Genomic DNA, 15,114 nt, shown 5'->3' with positions numbered 1-15,114 from the left:
CTACAATCTACCCCTTTGGGGGCTTAAAACACGAAGGTAGTGGAGGTGGGGGAAAAACGTTCCCCCATTCGAAATTCGAAAAATATATAGAATTTTTTTCCCTTTTCTTCTCCCCCTTCGACGAAAAAATTTCCATATATCGCGTGGTAAACAATGTAAGTAACAGCCTTTTGCGTGTATATAAATTTTTATGTCAATGGGAAAGTAAACTGGCGGGATATTTTACCAGCCACAAAATGGCTAGAAAAAAAAAAAAAAAAAAACTACAAACATGTGACAAATTTTGTGACCTTGCCCAAATTTTCAATTGACTTTGGGAAAACTCAATGTACGAACTTCTTCCTCCATTTTGTGTGTAAAACGTGCAGATGATACTCCCCGTAATATTAACATGAGGAAAGTTCGGCGTAAGACTTTTCTTATAATTTCGAGTGAATAATATTTTCCCTTCGAACCGTCCCCCTTCTTTACGTCTTAAAGTGTCAGCGCTATTTTACCATCTCGTATGGGGTACATAAAAAAATGTGAACGTTCAAGCATACAAGCAGGTTACCTTCAAAATTGTCTACATATCAAAATAGCTTGCAACGCGCGAATAGGCGTCTGCTCATAAACCGATTAATTATTATGCGTGTGCGGCATGCTCTGTATCATGTGCAGAGGTGGGACATTCGTCACGTTAAAATAAAGGCACAATATAATTAGCAAACCATTTGTACAATGCACAATTTTCCATTTTAGCCAAACTGTGGCGTATTTAAAGATATGCATCAAGTGTTTTTCCCCCATTATGACGAAAAGGAAGGATTTTTCACGAAAAAAAAAAAGAAAAAGTAGTTTCCACAAGGTGTCACAACATTTATATGCTTCCCATACATTTAATGCATCCCTTTTGTGGCCCTCATTGCTTTTTTTTTACCAACACACAGTTTGCAAGAAAATTTATTTGTTTTTCCATTTCAGTCATAGAGCATTCTAACATAATATAGGCCTTTTCCTTTTTTTTCATCCTCTCTGACGAACTTTTCTAACAACATTTTTTTCCATTTATCATTATTTGTTGTGCGTACACTAAAAACAATTTTCGATGCTTCCTTTGCCCTATCTGGGGTCATGTAGATACCCCATTAAATATTCGTTCCAGGCGTAATCGCCGCAACGGTGATTTTTTTTTTGGAAGTCGCGCTTTTAGCGGTATTCCATTTTGCGACATTGCGGGGCGCTGCATAAATGTACGGCAGAGGCAGCATTACCTTGTATATACAAATGTACATTTTGACGGAATAAGTTTATTCGCAAAAATGTAGGAATGTATGCAAACATTAGGTATACTGAAAACTGCATACAATCTGATGCACGGGGCGATTATCATTCGTGCAGGTGACCTACGGGGCGGGGCAGTCATTGTAAGTATATGATATGAGCACGAAAAAAAAAAAAAAAAAAAAAGCCCCCCTTTCCCTGCTTGCAGCAAAACCGTTTCGTTTTTTCCGTCATGCCCGAACAATTAATATATATATATAATTCAGTATAAATAATGCATCATACACCGTGAACGCATCACAGCCCCTCATTCGAAATGCTACGACCATGGTATACCCTGTAAGGGTTACATACGCAACAAGCCCAACACGACAAACAGCGTTATATATCACCTATGTAAATAACATCTGGTACTTCAATTATGCAAGGTATGCCATGCACCGTATTGTATTATTATACATAAAATAATGTACACGTATGCATATATATATGTATGCATGACTGCGAAACACCACCCCCTTTTTATTTTTCTTATGAAAATAAAAAATATTGACTTTTTTTCCTGCGGTTAAGAAAAAAAAAAATATATATATATTTCAAATGAAATGAATGTACATATGAACAGTTTTTTTAAAAAGTGAAAGAAACGGATTTGAATTCATTTTATAAACGCAAAGTTCACCCTTTAAGCACAATTTTAAATTTAATAAAATATGCTCATTTTGAAACAATTTATGTTTTTATTTATGCATACATAAATAAAAAAACAGTGCTATACATGTATGTAAAAGAAAAACAGTACGATATGTACTTTTTCCTGCGTAACGCCTTTTTTTGAGGTCATTTTTTTATATCATTCCAAATAGGAATTATATTTATAAATTAAACATGTTTATAAATTTCTCTTAAATATTGAGGAAAAATAGCAAATTCACCAACATTTACGTAGCACATATATTGTGTAGCATATTCCATTTCGAGAAAAACTTTCACCAAGTTTCTCACGCCTCCCCCATATTTTATTTTCAACAAGCATTTTCCAAACATGCCGTAAGTTTTAAGAGAAATATGAACATAAGGGAAAAACAGAGCAGCGTTCTGTTGCAGCGAGAGAGTGAACCAATATGTAGCCCGTGTTTGCATTTCTCCTCCGTGACTCTTTTGCATTGATATAAAAATTTCTTCTTTTTTTTTTAATTCTCTCCACATGGGCTTGCAAAATGTGCACATATACTGTTATTCTTGCACTTCTACATATTATAGTCGCCCACGCTGCATGGCTATTTGAATTTTTTTTTTTATTTGTGTTTCACCGTCGTTGTTGTAAAATGTGAAATTTGTAATTTTTGCGTGCTCCCCCTTGGCAAGGTCCGCCGTGCACACTTCCAAATGGGGTTACCACCTACACAATGTGATCGTCCCCGAAACATTATTGCACATGGTTTTTTCAAATTACGTTGTTGCGTTGTTTTTTTTTACGTTGCGTCTATCGGATGTTCACACCTGCATATAATGGAAGTCCACACCACATGACGCTTCCCCTGTAGAAATTACACAAATTTGAAAAAAAATCCTTGAGTGTATACGCGGATGAGCTTGCCCGTTTGGCAACATGTACATGTAAATATATTTATATTTATGTGAGCACACATGGATATGGATGTTATCCCCCCTTGTAGACTCTTTCCAATCGTTTTGTGGGCCCAGAAAAAGGAATGCCTGTACCTGACCATAGAGCTCCAAGATGCGGAGGACACCAAAATTGACTTGAAAGAAGACAAGTTATATTTTTACGGAAAAAAAGACAAAAATGAATACGAGTTCACCCTCAACTTTTTAAAACCAATAAATGTAGAAGAGTCCAAGTACAGCACCAAGAGAAATATAAAGTTTAAAATTATAAAAAAAGAAAAGGAAAGATGGAAGACCATAAATAATGATGGTAAGAAGCATTGGGTGAAATGTGACTGGAATTCTTGGGTTGATACTGATGAAGAAAATAAAACAACAGAATATGACGACCTGGCAATGAATAGTTTTGGAGGCATGGGTGGAATGCCAGATATGAGTCAATTTGGAGGCATGCCAGGAATGGGAGGTCTTGGAGGTATGCCCGGAATGGGTGGAATGCCAGGCATGGGCGATATGGATTTTAGTAAGCTAGGAAATATGGGGGATGATATGCCCAACTTTTCAGGATTAGGAGGAATGGATCAGTTTAAGAATATGCCAAATATGAATGGCATGAACGACGATGACTCCAGTTCCTATGGCGATGATACAAGTGACGATGACAATGATGATGATGACGACGATGATGAGGAGGACGATGTTGATGGAAAAAATGATGCAGATAAAATTCACGACTGTAAGGATGCCAAGTGCAAGATGGAGAAGGATGGCATACATGACGAAGAAGCCAAAATTCAGGACCCAATTGTGGAGGTGCAAGAACCCGTAGCATAATTCAAAGAGGAAGAAGAAAATATACATGCGTTCATGCTCGTGCATTTCTTGCGTGTAAGAATGTGTACATCTGCCTGTTGCACATACGACGAATATGTGTGTGCACGTTCCTCTGCGTGTGTTTCTGTAGGCATACGTGCCCGCGTGGAAGAGTTGCTCTGCATGCACCCATCCTGTTCGTATGCTTTTATACATATGCACATGCGTGGGTATTCTCCAGTGAATGCTCCACCGGAATGTCGCACTTCTTACCATGCAACTGAAAGGAGAAGGATGAACAAAGCAGTGACATATATTTCCACTTACATAAGAGTGCTATGAATTTCGCGTCCTCTACTTGACATCGTGTGCATATAATATATACACGTGTACCTGCGCGTGTGCATACGCGATGCGTACCTTTATGCACAATTCTTAAAAATTTTTTTTTCCAAAAGGAAGTGCTCCTTTTTTTCCCATTTAAAAAGGAAACCAAAGGTCTTTTAGTGAAAAAAAAGTGTACCTTAGCGGGTAATAGGATGAACGGGAAAGTGGTAATGGCATGGGGGGCGTACGGCAAGGTGTGTTGGTAGCGCGGGGAAGGGTACATCCACATGGGAAAAGGTTACTTTACAGCAGAATGATGCAAAGGGGAACACAGTAAGAACGTGAATTTCGGAAATGTAAATTCCTTTTTTTACGTCATTGCTTTCCCAGCGTGGTTTAAGTGGCCATAAGAGCGTCGCAATACTTTTGTCAGACGTCTGCCCCTCTTTTATGTTCCCCATTGTACCATTTTTTAAATGGGTAAGGAGGCCTTTTTAAAAATTCCCGCCCAAGTTATTACCCTTACAAAAATTGCAATCGTCTAGATGGTGGCACAAAATAGAGGTATTATAAGTGGATCGCAAAAAATGTTAACTATATGTTGGGTAAAGTTAGAGCAAATAAAAGTTGGTGAATTGTGTATCCCCTTGGGGAAGGAAAACGGGGGTGGGGATGCACATTGCTTTTGCTGCGCGTGAGGGTACCTGGTGGTCCTCCGCTTAAACCGCACAGCAGCATACATGGGGCAAAACGCCCACACAAACGGACGTCCGCGTTAATGCATTTGGGGATAAACTGGGAAAGTCACCTCGATAGAGAAGCAACCCCTCTCCCCCTGCAATGCTATACACGGTCACGTCGAGAATCAGTTTATGTCCAACAGGTTATCCTCGTAAAAGGAGGACTTGCGGACAAAGGCAGGCGTATTGGCGTAGTTCTGGCCATAGTTGTAGTACTTCTTAACCAGATCGTACACCTGGTCGGGCCCCGAAGATCCGAAGGGGTATTTCAAAGGCTGCACCTGCTTCTCCTGCAGTTCATTCAGAAGAGGAGTGAAAATTCTCCACGATTCGTATAGCTCCTCATCAGAAATAAATTTTTTCTTAAAGCCTTTAAAGCATTCCAGTAACAATGTTTCATAAGCTTCTGGAACGTAATTTTTTTTATTTTTATCATTGAGGGTTAAATTTAGTTGAACTTCTTCCATTTCTTCACAGCCAGGTTTTTTTACCATCATTTTTAAGTAGATAACTTCAACAGGTTGGAGGATAATTACAAATTCGTTGTTATACATACTTTCATCGGAGGATCCCATGATGTTATGAAATTGTATTCGGATTTCACATACATCTTTATTTAGTCCTTTTCCTGCTTTGAATATAATGGGCACTCCATACCAATTTATTGAATTGATATATAAAATGCAAGTACAGAAGGTTGGCGTAATGGAGTTGGGGTCTATGTGGGGATCGTCATGGTAGCTATGGTTCCTTTTCGACTCATCAACAGGTTGATCATCCGGAAGGGGGTTGGATAAGTTTGTGTCCTCTTGGTAGTTGTCCGATTTGACATATTGTCCAATTATCGTTTCATCCAATTTGATGGGTGGAATACATTTCAATATTTTTATTTTTTCATTTTTTACCGATTCGTCATTTAAGTCGATTGGATTTTCCATCGTTATTAAGGTTAGTAGTTGGAGCATATGATTTTGCATCACGTCACGGATGATCCCATAGGGGTCGAAGTACTGTCCCCTACCGTACACTCCTTTTGTTTCCTTCAGGGTAACCTTTATACATTTGATGAAGTGCCTATTCATCAGGGAGAGCAGAAACGTGTTGGTAAATTTTAACTTCAGTAACCCTGACACCATGTCTTTACCCAAGTAGTGATCTATTCTGTATATACACTCTTCGTTAAAATTTTCCAGAATCTGCTTCGACAACACTTTAAATGATTGTAAATCTTTTCCAAATGGCTTTTCTAATAATATTTTGTCTGTACCATTTTTGTTGAGGCAATTTTTTTTGTAATTTTTTAAGGTACTTACGAATATATGTGGAGGCAATGCCAGGTACAGTACTCTGTTTATGGTGAATGGGCCCTTCGTGCTGGATTGCACTTGGTCCAATGTGTCACCCATGTTTGAGCGTTTCCTCAGCATGGGTGTGGTCCGTCCAGTTGCTCCAACTTTGGTTTTCACAGGGGTAGAGTTACCACTCCCTTTTGCGCGAATGGACCCATCTGAGTGGAGTTCCAAGCTATTCGCATAGTTAACAGGCGATTCGTTCCCCGCATCATCCCCCCACATGGTAGTCAACGTGCCGACGAAGTTCTCCCTCTCCAGCTTCGTCAAGTACTTGTTAAACTTTTCAAAGCTTTCCGAGCTGGAGTAGTCCCCAATGTAATACCTGCACTTATTTTTGAAGCTATTTAGCAAGTCCTTCTTCTGGACAGGGGATAAATCCTCATAGCTGTGCAGGCACCTCTTCAAGTATCCAACTATTTTATCAAAGAAGGAATCAAAACTTTGTACTGTTCTCGCAAATCCGATAATTAAGAAATCCTTCGGTAAGTGCTTATTACAGAATAGTTTAAAAATGGCGGGGTAAATTTTCTTCTTTGCTAAATCTCCTGAGCAGCCAAAAATTATAAAGGTGAGGAATTCCTTCCTATTTAGGCTAGACGAATGCACCGACAGAGAATTATGCGAAACATAAATATCCTCCAACATCTGTGAATAGTTTTTATATCCGCAAGTCACCACCGTGGTGTTCATTTTATCGATGAGGTACACAGCGGGGTAGAGAGAATAATTCACATCCACATACGATTTTAGTAGCATATTTTTCCATAGGTCCAACTTTTCCTTAGAATTTAGTAAAAAGATTTTGCTAGATGCACTTCCCAGTAGATTTAACGAAACGGTAATTCTTTTCCTCACATCGAAATTGTTGGTCGTTGTAAAGTACACATATTCCTTCAGTAGGTTCAAATTATCATTGTCACAGTTGTCGTTATTGTTTACCGGCTTGATAGAGGATTCATCGTAAATGTAACTATTCTGGTAATTGTTCATATAGATATTGAAAAATATATTTGGAAATAAACTAGCTATGTGAAAATCGCTTCCCATTCCTAATATAGCGATATCTACTTTGTTATATTTTTTTAGCATATTTTTTATCTTCTCATTGTAGTCCCTCACACAGTCCACGATGTTCAATGAAGTGTCTGGCTTGTACAACTGTTCCTCCTCATTTATTTTTAAACTTTCAAAAAGGAACTTTATGTTGTTGTAGTTGCTAAACTTGTGATCGTAACTTTTGTACCTTTCATCTATTATGAAAAATATCAATTTGCTCGTGTCTATTTTTATGTCCTTAACTAGGGCCATATTTTTATACACATCAATGGGAGTTTTTCCCCCAGAGAGACCTATCACCACATACCCCCCTTCATTTTTCTGCTGCTTTTCTGCAATCTGCTGACAAATGTAGTACGCGCTCTTTTGGTTAAAATCTGTTAGGTCATTCGCTTCCAGGTACTTCACATTCTGCAGGTGGTTCATGTGCTCCAAACTTTTCGCAATGGCCTGACAATCCATCTTGGGCGCGGTAAAGGCGCTTAGGAAGATCCAAAGCAATGGCGTAACTTTCTTGTACCACATGGACGTACGACGTGTACTTTCCGTCTTCCTCTTCCTCTTCCCCCTTGTAGTGCGTCTCAGAAAAAAAAAGCAGATTTCCTCTTTCTGGTGCTATAATTGTCCACTATGGAGAATTTTCTTTACAAATGACATGGGATGTGTAGCGCTTAAGTGTTCACTTGTGCACGTTCGATTTGTTCGCGTGTTACTCTACAAATAAATCCACAGACGCACTTTCACTTGGTTAGCGATCCAACCGAAATGCACGCCACGAAGAGGTGTTATTTTATTTCCCCCCTCGAAAGGAAAAATGTGGAGAGGCAAGCACGCTGACTTTGCGTATCCACCTGTTTATTCCAGGAGAAAAAAATATATATAATAGCACCTCATATTATACGCGCAAGGCGGTAAATACTTCGCCACGCGGCTGGCCACTATATTTGCCTCTAAACTCGCGTGAACTAGAAACGTACGCTCCTCCTTGGTGGCATTATTTAAAATAACTTCTTCCCAGCCGAGAATTACTCAAGAAAAATTCAGCAGTCAGTACTCCGGCGGGTTTCGCCTTATGTGGGTTTTATAGCCAACAGGTATAATGGTGGAATTGGCAAGATAGAGAATGAGTGGGCATACAGGACGCGGGGATCAATTGGCATAGCAAGGAATAATCTGCCATATGCCAGCACACGTAGGCGGGAAGAAAGAAAAAAAAGAAAGAAAAATGATAAAAGAAAAAGGAAAAAAAGGAAAATGCTAAAATATCTTTCTCGCCTTTGTTCAGATATGTATGCTTACTTGAAAGGGGTGAAAAAACGAACGCGTTTTTTTTTTTTTTTTTCTTTTTTCCCCTGCATGAAACTACATAAAATTGTAGGCCCGCGAAAAAGAAGGCTTTTCAAATTCGCCCTGGAAAAAAAAAAAAAAAAAAGCGAATAATTTGAAAATACGTATATTAAAAAAATATGCCTCTAAGTGGACTGCAAGAATAAGGCATATATATATATTTTTTGCCATTTGATGGTTTTCCTTGCCATATTTTTCTTCTTCCTTTTTTTATTCTTTTTTCTATTCCACTTTAAACGACTTTACATTTTTTGTCGCCTGCAAAATTGTAATTGTTCCATTTGTTTGGCAGAAAAAAGAAAAATCGGAAAAGTCGCATCTAAAAAATTTATAACTTAATTCGTATGCGCTCGAGACGTGTATAGAGAAGCGTCTGTACATTGTCGCCACGTTGCGCGAATAAAATGGAAGTCGATAAAGGGATGTCCACCCTTCTTATGTAGAGTCACACAAAAAAAAAAAAAAAAAAAAAAAAAAAGCCAAACTTTGAGGAGCCCACACCAGGGGTGGTGGTGGCATTCGCTCCTACATGATAATATAACCAATGAGTTAATCGTTAATGCTTTTATTTTTTTTGTTATACTGTTTTATTCACCTCTTTGGCGCTATTCCAATTTGAAAAATGTTAAGGCTAATGGAAAACCTTCTGCAAAGACACGAGGAGGGAAATGACCCCCAAGTGGTAGGCAATAGCAGCCAGGACGTCCACACGGTGAAGGGGAACACAGAGGGGGGAAGTAACTCCAAGGAAGGATGTGAAATTCTTCCAATTGGTGACAGTGATGGCCATTTGGGAAAGCGGAAGAGAGGAGTGGAGGATATACAGGGAAGACACAAAGAAGGGTCCCACGTGAACAGTATGGAAAATCTACCGCATGGTGATGAAGCCAAAATGGGTGACGCTAGAAGAATCATGCGAATAAGGGGAAGAAGGTGTGCAGGAAAAAATCCTCCCCGTGTGAACAGAAGCAATCCTAGCAAGTCTGTCCAATTGCAGGAAGACAACTTCGACGGAGAGAACACCCCATTGGAGGATGGCGATGAGGAGACTGAACAGTTAATGAATAACGACCAGGAAGGAAACGTAGTAATGGAGGACGATGAAGACAATTTATCTGTTGCATCCTCAGCACAAAGTAATTATGGTAAGTATAAGGACGTGGATCCAGACGAACTAATTTATTTATATGAAAATGAAAATGCGGGAAGTTTGAAAAGTACAGGAAAATTAGCGATGGGAGAAGGGATAGCCGAAGCAACAACAGAGGAACCAGAAGAAGAAGGTCCTGTTGCCAAATATTTAGATAAACACTATAAGGGACAAATAATCATCGATGGGAAAAACGAAGTGGATGAGCTCTTGCTCGCAACAAGAATGGCTTATTTCGACATGGCTAGCCAAAATAGAGATAATGCCTCTGAGCTGATAAAACAGAACCCTTCTGTGGGTTTTCCAAAAGAAGATCAGGGGGAGGACAACGAATCGAGTGTCGACTGTTCGGAGGATGAGGCCTTCGACAGGGATGAACATGTTGAGCAATTTCGCCATTCTGATGAAGACAGTAGTGTGAATGACGATGAAGAACCTGTGTGTGATCCAGTTGTGCGCTTTCCGGATGGGAAAAACGCAGACGCGCAGAACGGTAATGTGCACGATGTGGAGGGAAAGGGAGCCCAGGGGTGCGGGGACATTACAAAAGAAACCATCCAGGGGGTTATCAGTGACGACAAAGAAGATGAAATGGTGAAGAACACCACGAAGGGAGAGTACAACGGGACAACCCTCAACGAAGATCCAGCAGCCAATACAATGATGGACAAAACAGCGGAGCGTGTCTTCCCGGAAGAAAAAAATCCATTCAGCAAGCAAAGTAGAATAAGATTAATGGGAGCCCCCGAAAGTGTGAAAGAGGATATACCAATAGAGAAAATAGGGAAATTAATAAAATTAGAGGATAATGTATTGACTGTGCATGCATTTAAGTGTGAATTCTACTTAAGTGTTGCATCTGTTTTGTGTCTTCAAAATAGAAAGATAATCGGGTGCATCATTAATGTGAGCTCGAACGAGACAGAGATTTTCTACTACGCTAAAGTGCTCTTCCCAAATGTGAAAAACGAATTAAAGCCAAATGTAGATATATATGTCGACCAAAAACATGCAGTTTACATGAACGTGGGGGTGAACATCTGCTCGGAATTGTTCAAAGTATTTAGAAACCCAGCCATACCTTTCGTTTTTATTAACTATAAAGATTTGTATAACATTGCTGACGCGCAGTTAGCCGAGAGTAGAAACCAGAACCAGGAAGAAGGGGGAGATACTAATAAGAATGCAATGAACTCTGGTAAAAATAATGAGCATACCATTTCCGATTGGCTACGTAACATTGCATCGCCAACCAGCACACAAGTAGGAAAAAGTGCAAACAAAACTTGGCACAGAAATGCATCTTCCCAAAATTTTACCCCCTATGGTAGTACTCATAAAAATAACAACCATATAGCGTATATGAAAACACACGGTCATCCCAGATATGGAGGTGCACGCAACTATGCCAACATGTCCTCTCGTCGCCCTTCAAATTATCGGTTTAAAAACTTGAGTTACGTAAATTCTGTTCCAGCTAACAAAATGGCCAACCTGCATGGTAATGGCTCAGCTGGTGAGCGTACTTGTGAGGGAAAAAATGGTGCCTACGTTGGAGCCCCCATCATGAATGGAAATGCGTCTTACGGTGGTGCTACCGGTATGGGCAATTCCTACAACCATGAGGGCGCCCAGAACTACGGAAGTGGGACCCCCCACGATGTGCCCATTTCGGAGATGCAAAGTGGCTACATCACACACGCCAGCGCGTCTCACCGGACGTACCGTCCTTCGTTTTTGCCCCCCCAATGTAACCAACAATTTTCAAGCCACAATTACTCCAGGGTGACCACGTTTAGCCCATTTGACGGAAGGAAAAGTGCCTACCCCGGTGAAGCCACAAATAACAATCATCGTGGGTCCTACAGTATGCATGGGACAAATCGAACGAGTAGATACATATACAACAAAATGAAAAGGGGCCCTCCGTTCAGGAACATGGTGATTGCGAACCCAAATTACCACGGCCCCTCCAAAACGTAGAAGAAATAATATATGCGGTGTACCATCCGTATAATATACATAGCAATAGACCCTAACTAATGTGCACGACGATGATATGGAAAGACAGAATCATTCGCGTAACGCCATTAACAGGAACAGCTCCCCCAATTTAAAGATTTCTTAATTTGACGCACTATATTTGTATCACCTAGATGAGGGGCTGGCCCTATCTGGACTAACCCCTCCCAGTTTGTATCCTTTATTTTTCCATTTCACTGTTTTGTAACTTTTTTTTTTTTTTTTAAATTCTCATTTGATATTTATCAAGAGGTACATTTGTATGTACATAGCTGTTTTGCTTTTGCCTTTTTCTATTTTCCATTTTTGTTTTGCGTTTCGCCACTTGGTGGCGTCTCCCACGTTTGTTCCCCTTCCGCCCCTTTAGGGGAAGCGGCATTCGTGGAGCCCTTCTTGACTGCGTTATGGGAGGGCACCTTAGGGGGAAAGTATAGCGAACGTTTCGCTTCAGATGTATTATTCCTGTTATATGTTTTACCAGCACATGGTTTGCTTACCGCCTGTACATGACTCCCCTGACATATGCTGCTCTTTCCCTCTCCGTGTTAACACGTCATGTCACATCACTCACGCTGCTCTTTAAAGCGAACCATTTTTCGCACAATTCGCTCCAAAGTGAAAATATTCCTTACGTGCACACCACACGTATATATATTTGAAGAGTGCCTAAGATGTCTTCGTAAGCGTAAAGGTAGTGTGGCCCCTCCACAGCAAAATTTCCACGCTGTGTACCAGCATCAATAACATGTTGTTATTTTGCTTCATTTTATTTTTTGTTCTTTTCCCTAACATGAACCCTTTGTATTAACAACTTTTCTAATTAAAAAAAAATATTTATGCTAATTGTGGTGAGGAACACATTTTAAGAGCCATTTTCCATTCAATGGCTGCGGAGCCTTGGCCAATATACCCTTCTCCTGGTTTTCAATTCATGCACATGAATAAATGTTCGCGAGAAGGATCCTAACTCCGTTACGACTGTGCCACTTGGTAGTGCCCAGATAATGCAAAATGATAAAAGTATGAAGGTTTATATATTCACATGCGAATTCATAATTATTTACATGCGGGTATTTATTCATAACGTGGCATACGAATGAGTACCCCGCTTGGCGCAGCGCGTAAGGAATATTTTTCGCTTCGACACCGGGGGCGGGAAAAAAAAAAAAAAAAAAAAAAGCACAGGACATGGCCAACCCCAAGGGACATACAACTTTTTCATTTACGCGTACCCCACGTATTCGCACGTTTGTGGATATGTATGCTCCATTCAAAAAGCTTTTCATCCGTTAACATGGGTCCGTGCCCATGCCGCCTTTCCGCTGGTAACCTGGGCGAATGATCGTTGAAGTGTTTTCCTGCTTCCCCACAAATGAGATTCCTTCCAATAGGCAGGGACAAAAATTCGCCCGGCATTTTGTAATTGTAATTTCCCCCCACTTTTATGCCATTCCTTTTTTTTTTCTAACGGCAACAAAATGGATAGCCTATATGGGGATTTACCCCCCCCAGTATCAAATAGCAGCAGCAAACTTGGGAAAAATAACGACAAAAATGAAAATGGTTCTTCCAGTGAAGCAAATAAGAACAACTTTATTGAAATAAATAAATTTCTCATCACACCAGCCATTATACAGAAGAAAATTGCAAACATAAAAAATGTGAATAAAGAAGTGGATAGTGAGCAAAATGACAGGAAAGAGGAGGCCGAGAAATATCGCAAGCATAACCATATCAACGCAGGTGAAGATAGCTGTGACAGTGACATTTACGTCGATCCTGATGTAGGAGGACGTAATGAAGAGAGGGCCACTTCACTGTGCGAAAAAAGTACTCCCAATGGGGAGAAAACCCAGGGGAAGGAAGACACACACATTGAAAAAATAATTAACATAAACAAATTAGTACAGGATGACTTAAAAAAAATCAGTGACAGACTGCACAAAATTCAACGCAGTAATAATCGGCCTGAACAAAATATCTCCACAAATCACCTGAACGGTCAGGTAATTTCCGCAAAAGTGGAAAAAATTAAAAACATCGAAATGAACATAAAAAAGGCAAAGTTACAAGACCACATCAGTGGCAGTGGTAGTAACAGAAACAACGCAGGTGTAGGGGAAGCAACAAGCCCTCCCACTGAATATTTCCAAACCGAACTGTACGAAAAATACTTCATTTCAAACGCGAATGAAGATTATGATCCGAACAGACCAAACGATTTGAACAAAATTATAAAAGAAAGGAAAAGGAAAAAAATAATCATGCTAGCTGCACAGAAGAAAAAGCTAGAAGAGGAAAGACAACTGGAAGAAGCAAACAAAATGGACAGTAAAAATGAACATAAAGAATATGATCGGAAAAAAAATTATTATAAATATGACCAACCAAATGGTGCCATTGCTGGAAGTAAATTCCCATTCGAGTCTGATCATAACAGGAGTTACACAAATAGTGGAATGCCACTACTACATGATGCGGACACAGAACGGAATAGGGGTAACCTATATAACCACTACGATATAAGCGGAAGGAACTTCGTTCCTAGAGGGGATTACAACCCCAGGGAGCGCACCGAATGGGACACACCTTCATATGACGATAAAGAATATGGAAAGGACAAAAAAACGAGTGAGAAATTTTACGAAAATGTTAATCGAACCAAATTATCAGATCCAAGTAATGATGATTACAAGATGAAAAATAAAGAAATGGCAAATGACACAAGTGGAGAGGTAGCCGCTCCAGTGAAAAAAGATTTTGCTACAAGGATGATGGAAAAAATGGGATGGAAGAAAGGAGAAGGGTTGGGAAAAGACAAGCAAGGTATTACGGCACCTTTAATTCTGCAAAAGGTCGACAAGAGAAGTGGTGTAATTGTGCAGGCACCTGATATTTTAAAAAAACATAAATCCGGTGATGGTCAGGAGGACAATAATAATGATGGTAATTCCTTTTCAAAATCGAATGCAAACTTAGCACATTCTAATAATGCTCTAAGTAATAACACGTCTAGGATTATTCGCCTGTCCAATCTCGTCACCAAAGACGAAGTTGACGACACGCTCAAGGAAGAAATAGAAGAGGAAGCCTCCAAATTTGGAAACCTGCTAAACATAAATATTGCTATCGATAAAAACTTAACTGATGCCCATGCCGTTAAAATATTCTGTGAGTACGAATCGAACGATCAGGCGCAGAATGCTTTGAACACATTCAAGGGTAGAACTTTCGCCGGCAGGAAAGTCGAGGCCATCTTCGCCACCGAGGAGGAGTACCTCTCATATGATAAAACCCCCTAAGCAGCCAACGTAAAACGGTGTTGCCAAGGGGAAAAGGCCGAGATAGATGGGTGGTTGCACCCCCAGGGATGAAAAAAAGAAAGAAATTCGTCAAATTGGCCTATCTGTAC

General features: G+C 39.9%; 4 protein-coding genes across 4 annotated transcripts; 3 read left to right on the top strand and 1 right to left on the bottom strand.

Moving 5' to 3' along the window:
* Positions 1–1,827: 1,827 nt before the first annotated feature.
* On the top strand, positions 1,828–3,729 carry PCOAH_00045810 (CS domain protein; the record flags this gene model as incomplete). The annotated part of the gene is made up of 3 exons (XM_020061365.1): positions 1,828–2,102; positions 2,213–2,313; positions 2,943–3,729. The coding sequence occupies 2 exons, from the start codon at positions 2,309–2,311 to the stop codon at positions 3,727–3,729; spliced, it is 792 nt and encodes a 263-aa protein (XP_019916540.1).
* Positions 3,730–4,900: 1,171 nt separating this feature from the next.
* PCOAH_00045800 (Glucose-6-phosphate dehydrogenase-6-phosphogluconolactonase) lies at positions 4,901–7,645 on the bottom strand (the record flags this gene model as incomplete). Its single annotated transcript, XM_020061364.1, has 1 exon — positions 4,901–7,645. The coding sequence occupies one exon, from the start codon at positions 7,643–7,645 to the stop codon at positions 4,901–4,903; it is 2,745 nt and encodes a 914-aa protein (XP_019916845.1).
* A 1,507-nt stretch (positions 7,646–9,152) lies between these two features.
* Positions 9,153–11,663, top strand: PCOAH_00045790 (Uncharacterized protein; the record flags this gene model as incomplete). Its single annotated transcript, XM_020061363.1, has 1 exon — positions 9,153–11,663. One exon carries the CDS (start codon positions 9,153–9,155, stop codon positions 11,661–11,663), a length of 2,511 nt encoding a protein of 836 aa, XP_019916399.1.
* A 1,517-nt stretch (positions 11,664–13,180) lies between these two features.
* Positions 13,181–15,004, top strand: PCOAH_00045780 (RNA binding protein; the record flags this gene model as incomplete). The annotated part of the gene is made up of 1 exon (XM_020061362.1): positions 13,181–15,004. The coding sequence occupies one exon, from the start codon at positions 13,181–13,183 to the stop codon at positions 15,002–15,004; it is 1,824 nt and encodes a 607-aa protein (XP_019916396.1).
* Between the last annotated feature and the right edge of the window lie 110 nt (positions 15,005–15,114).

Source organism: Plasmodium coatneyi, chromosome 12 (assembly GCF_001680005.1).
Source record: "Plasmodium coatneyi strain Hackeri chromosome 12, complete sequence".
Lineage (NCBI taxonomy): Eukaryota > Apicomplexa > Aconoidasida > Haemosporida > Plasmodiidae > Plasmodium > Plasmodium coatneyi.
This window is presented reverse-complemented; position numbering and strand designations above follow the sequence as displayed.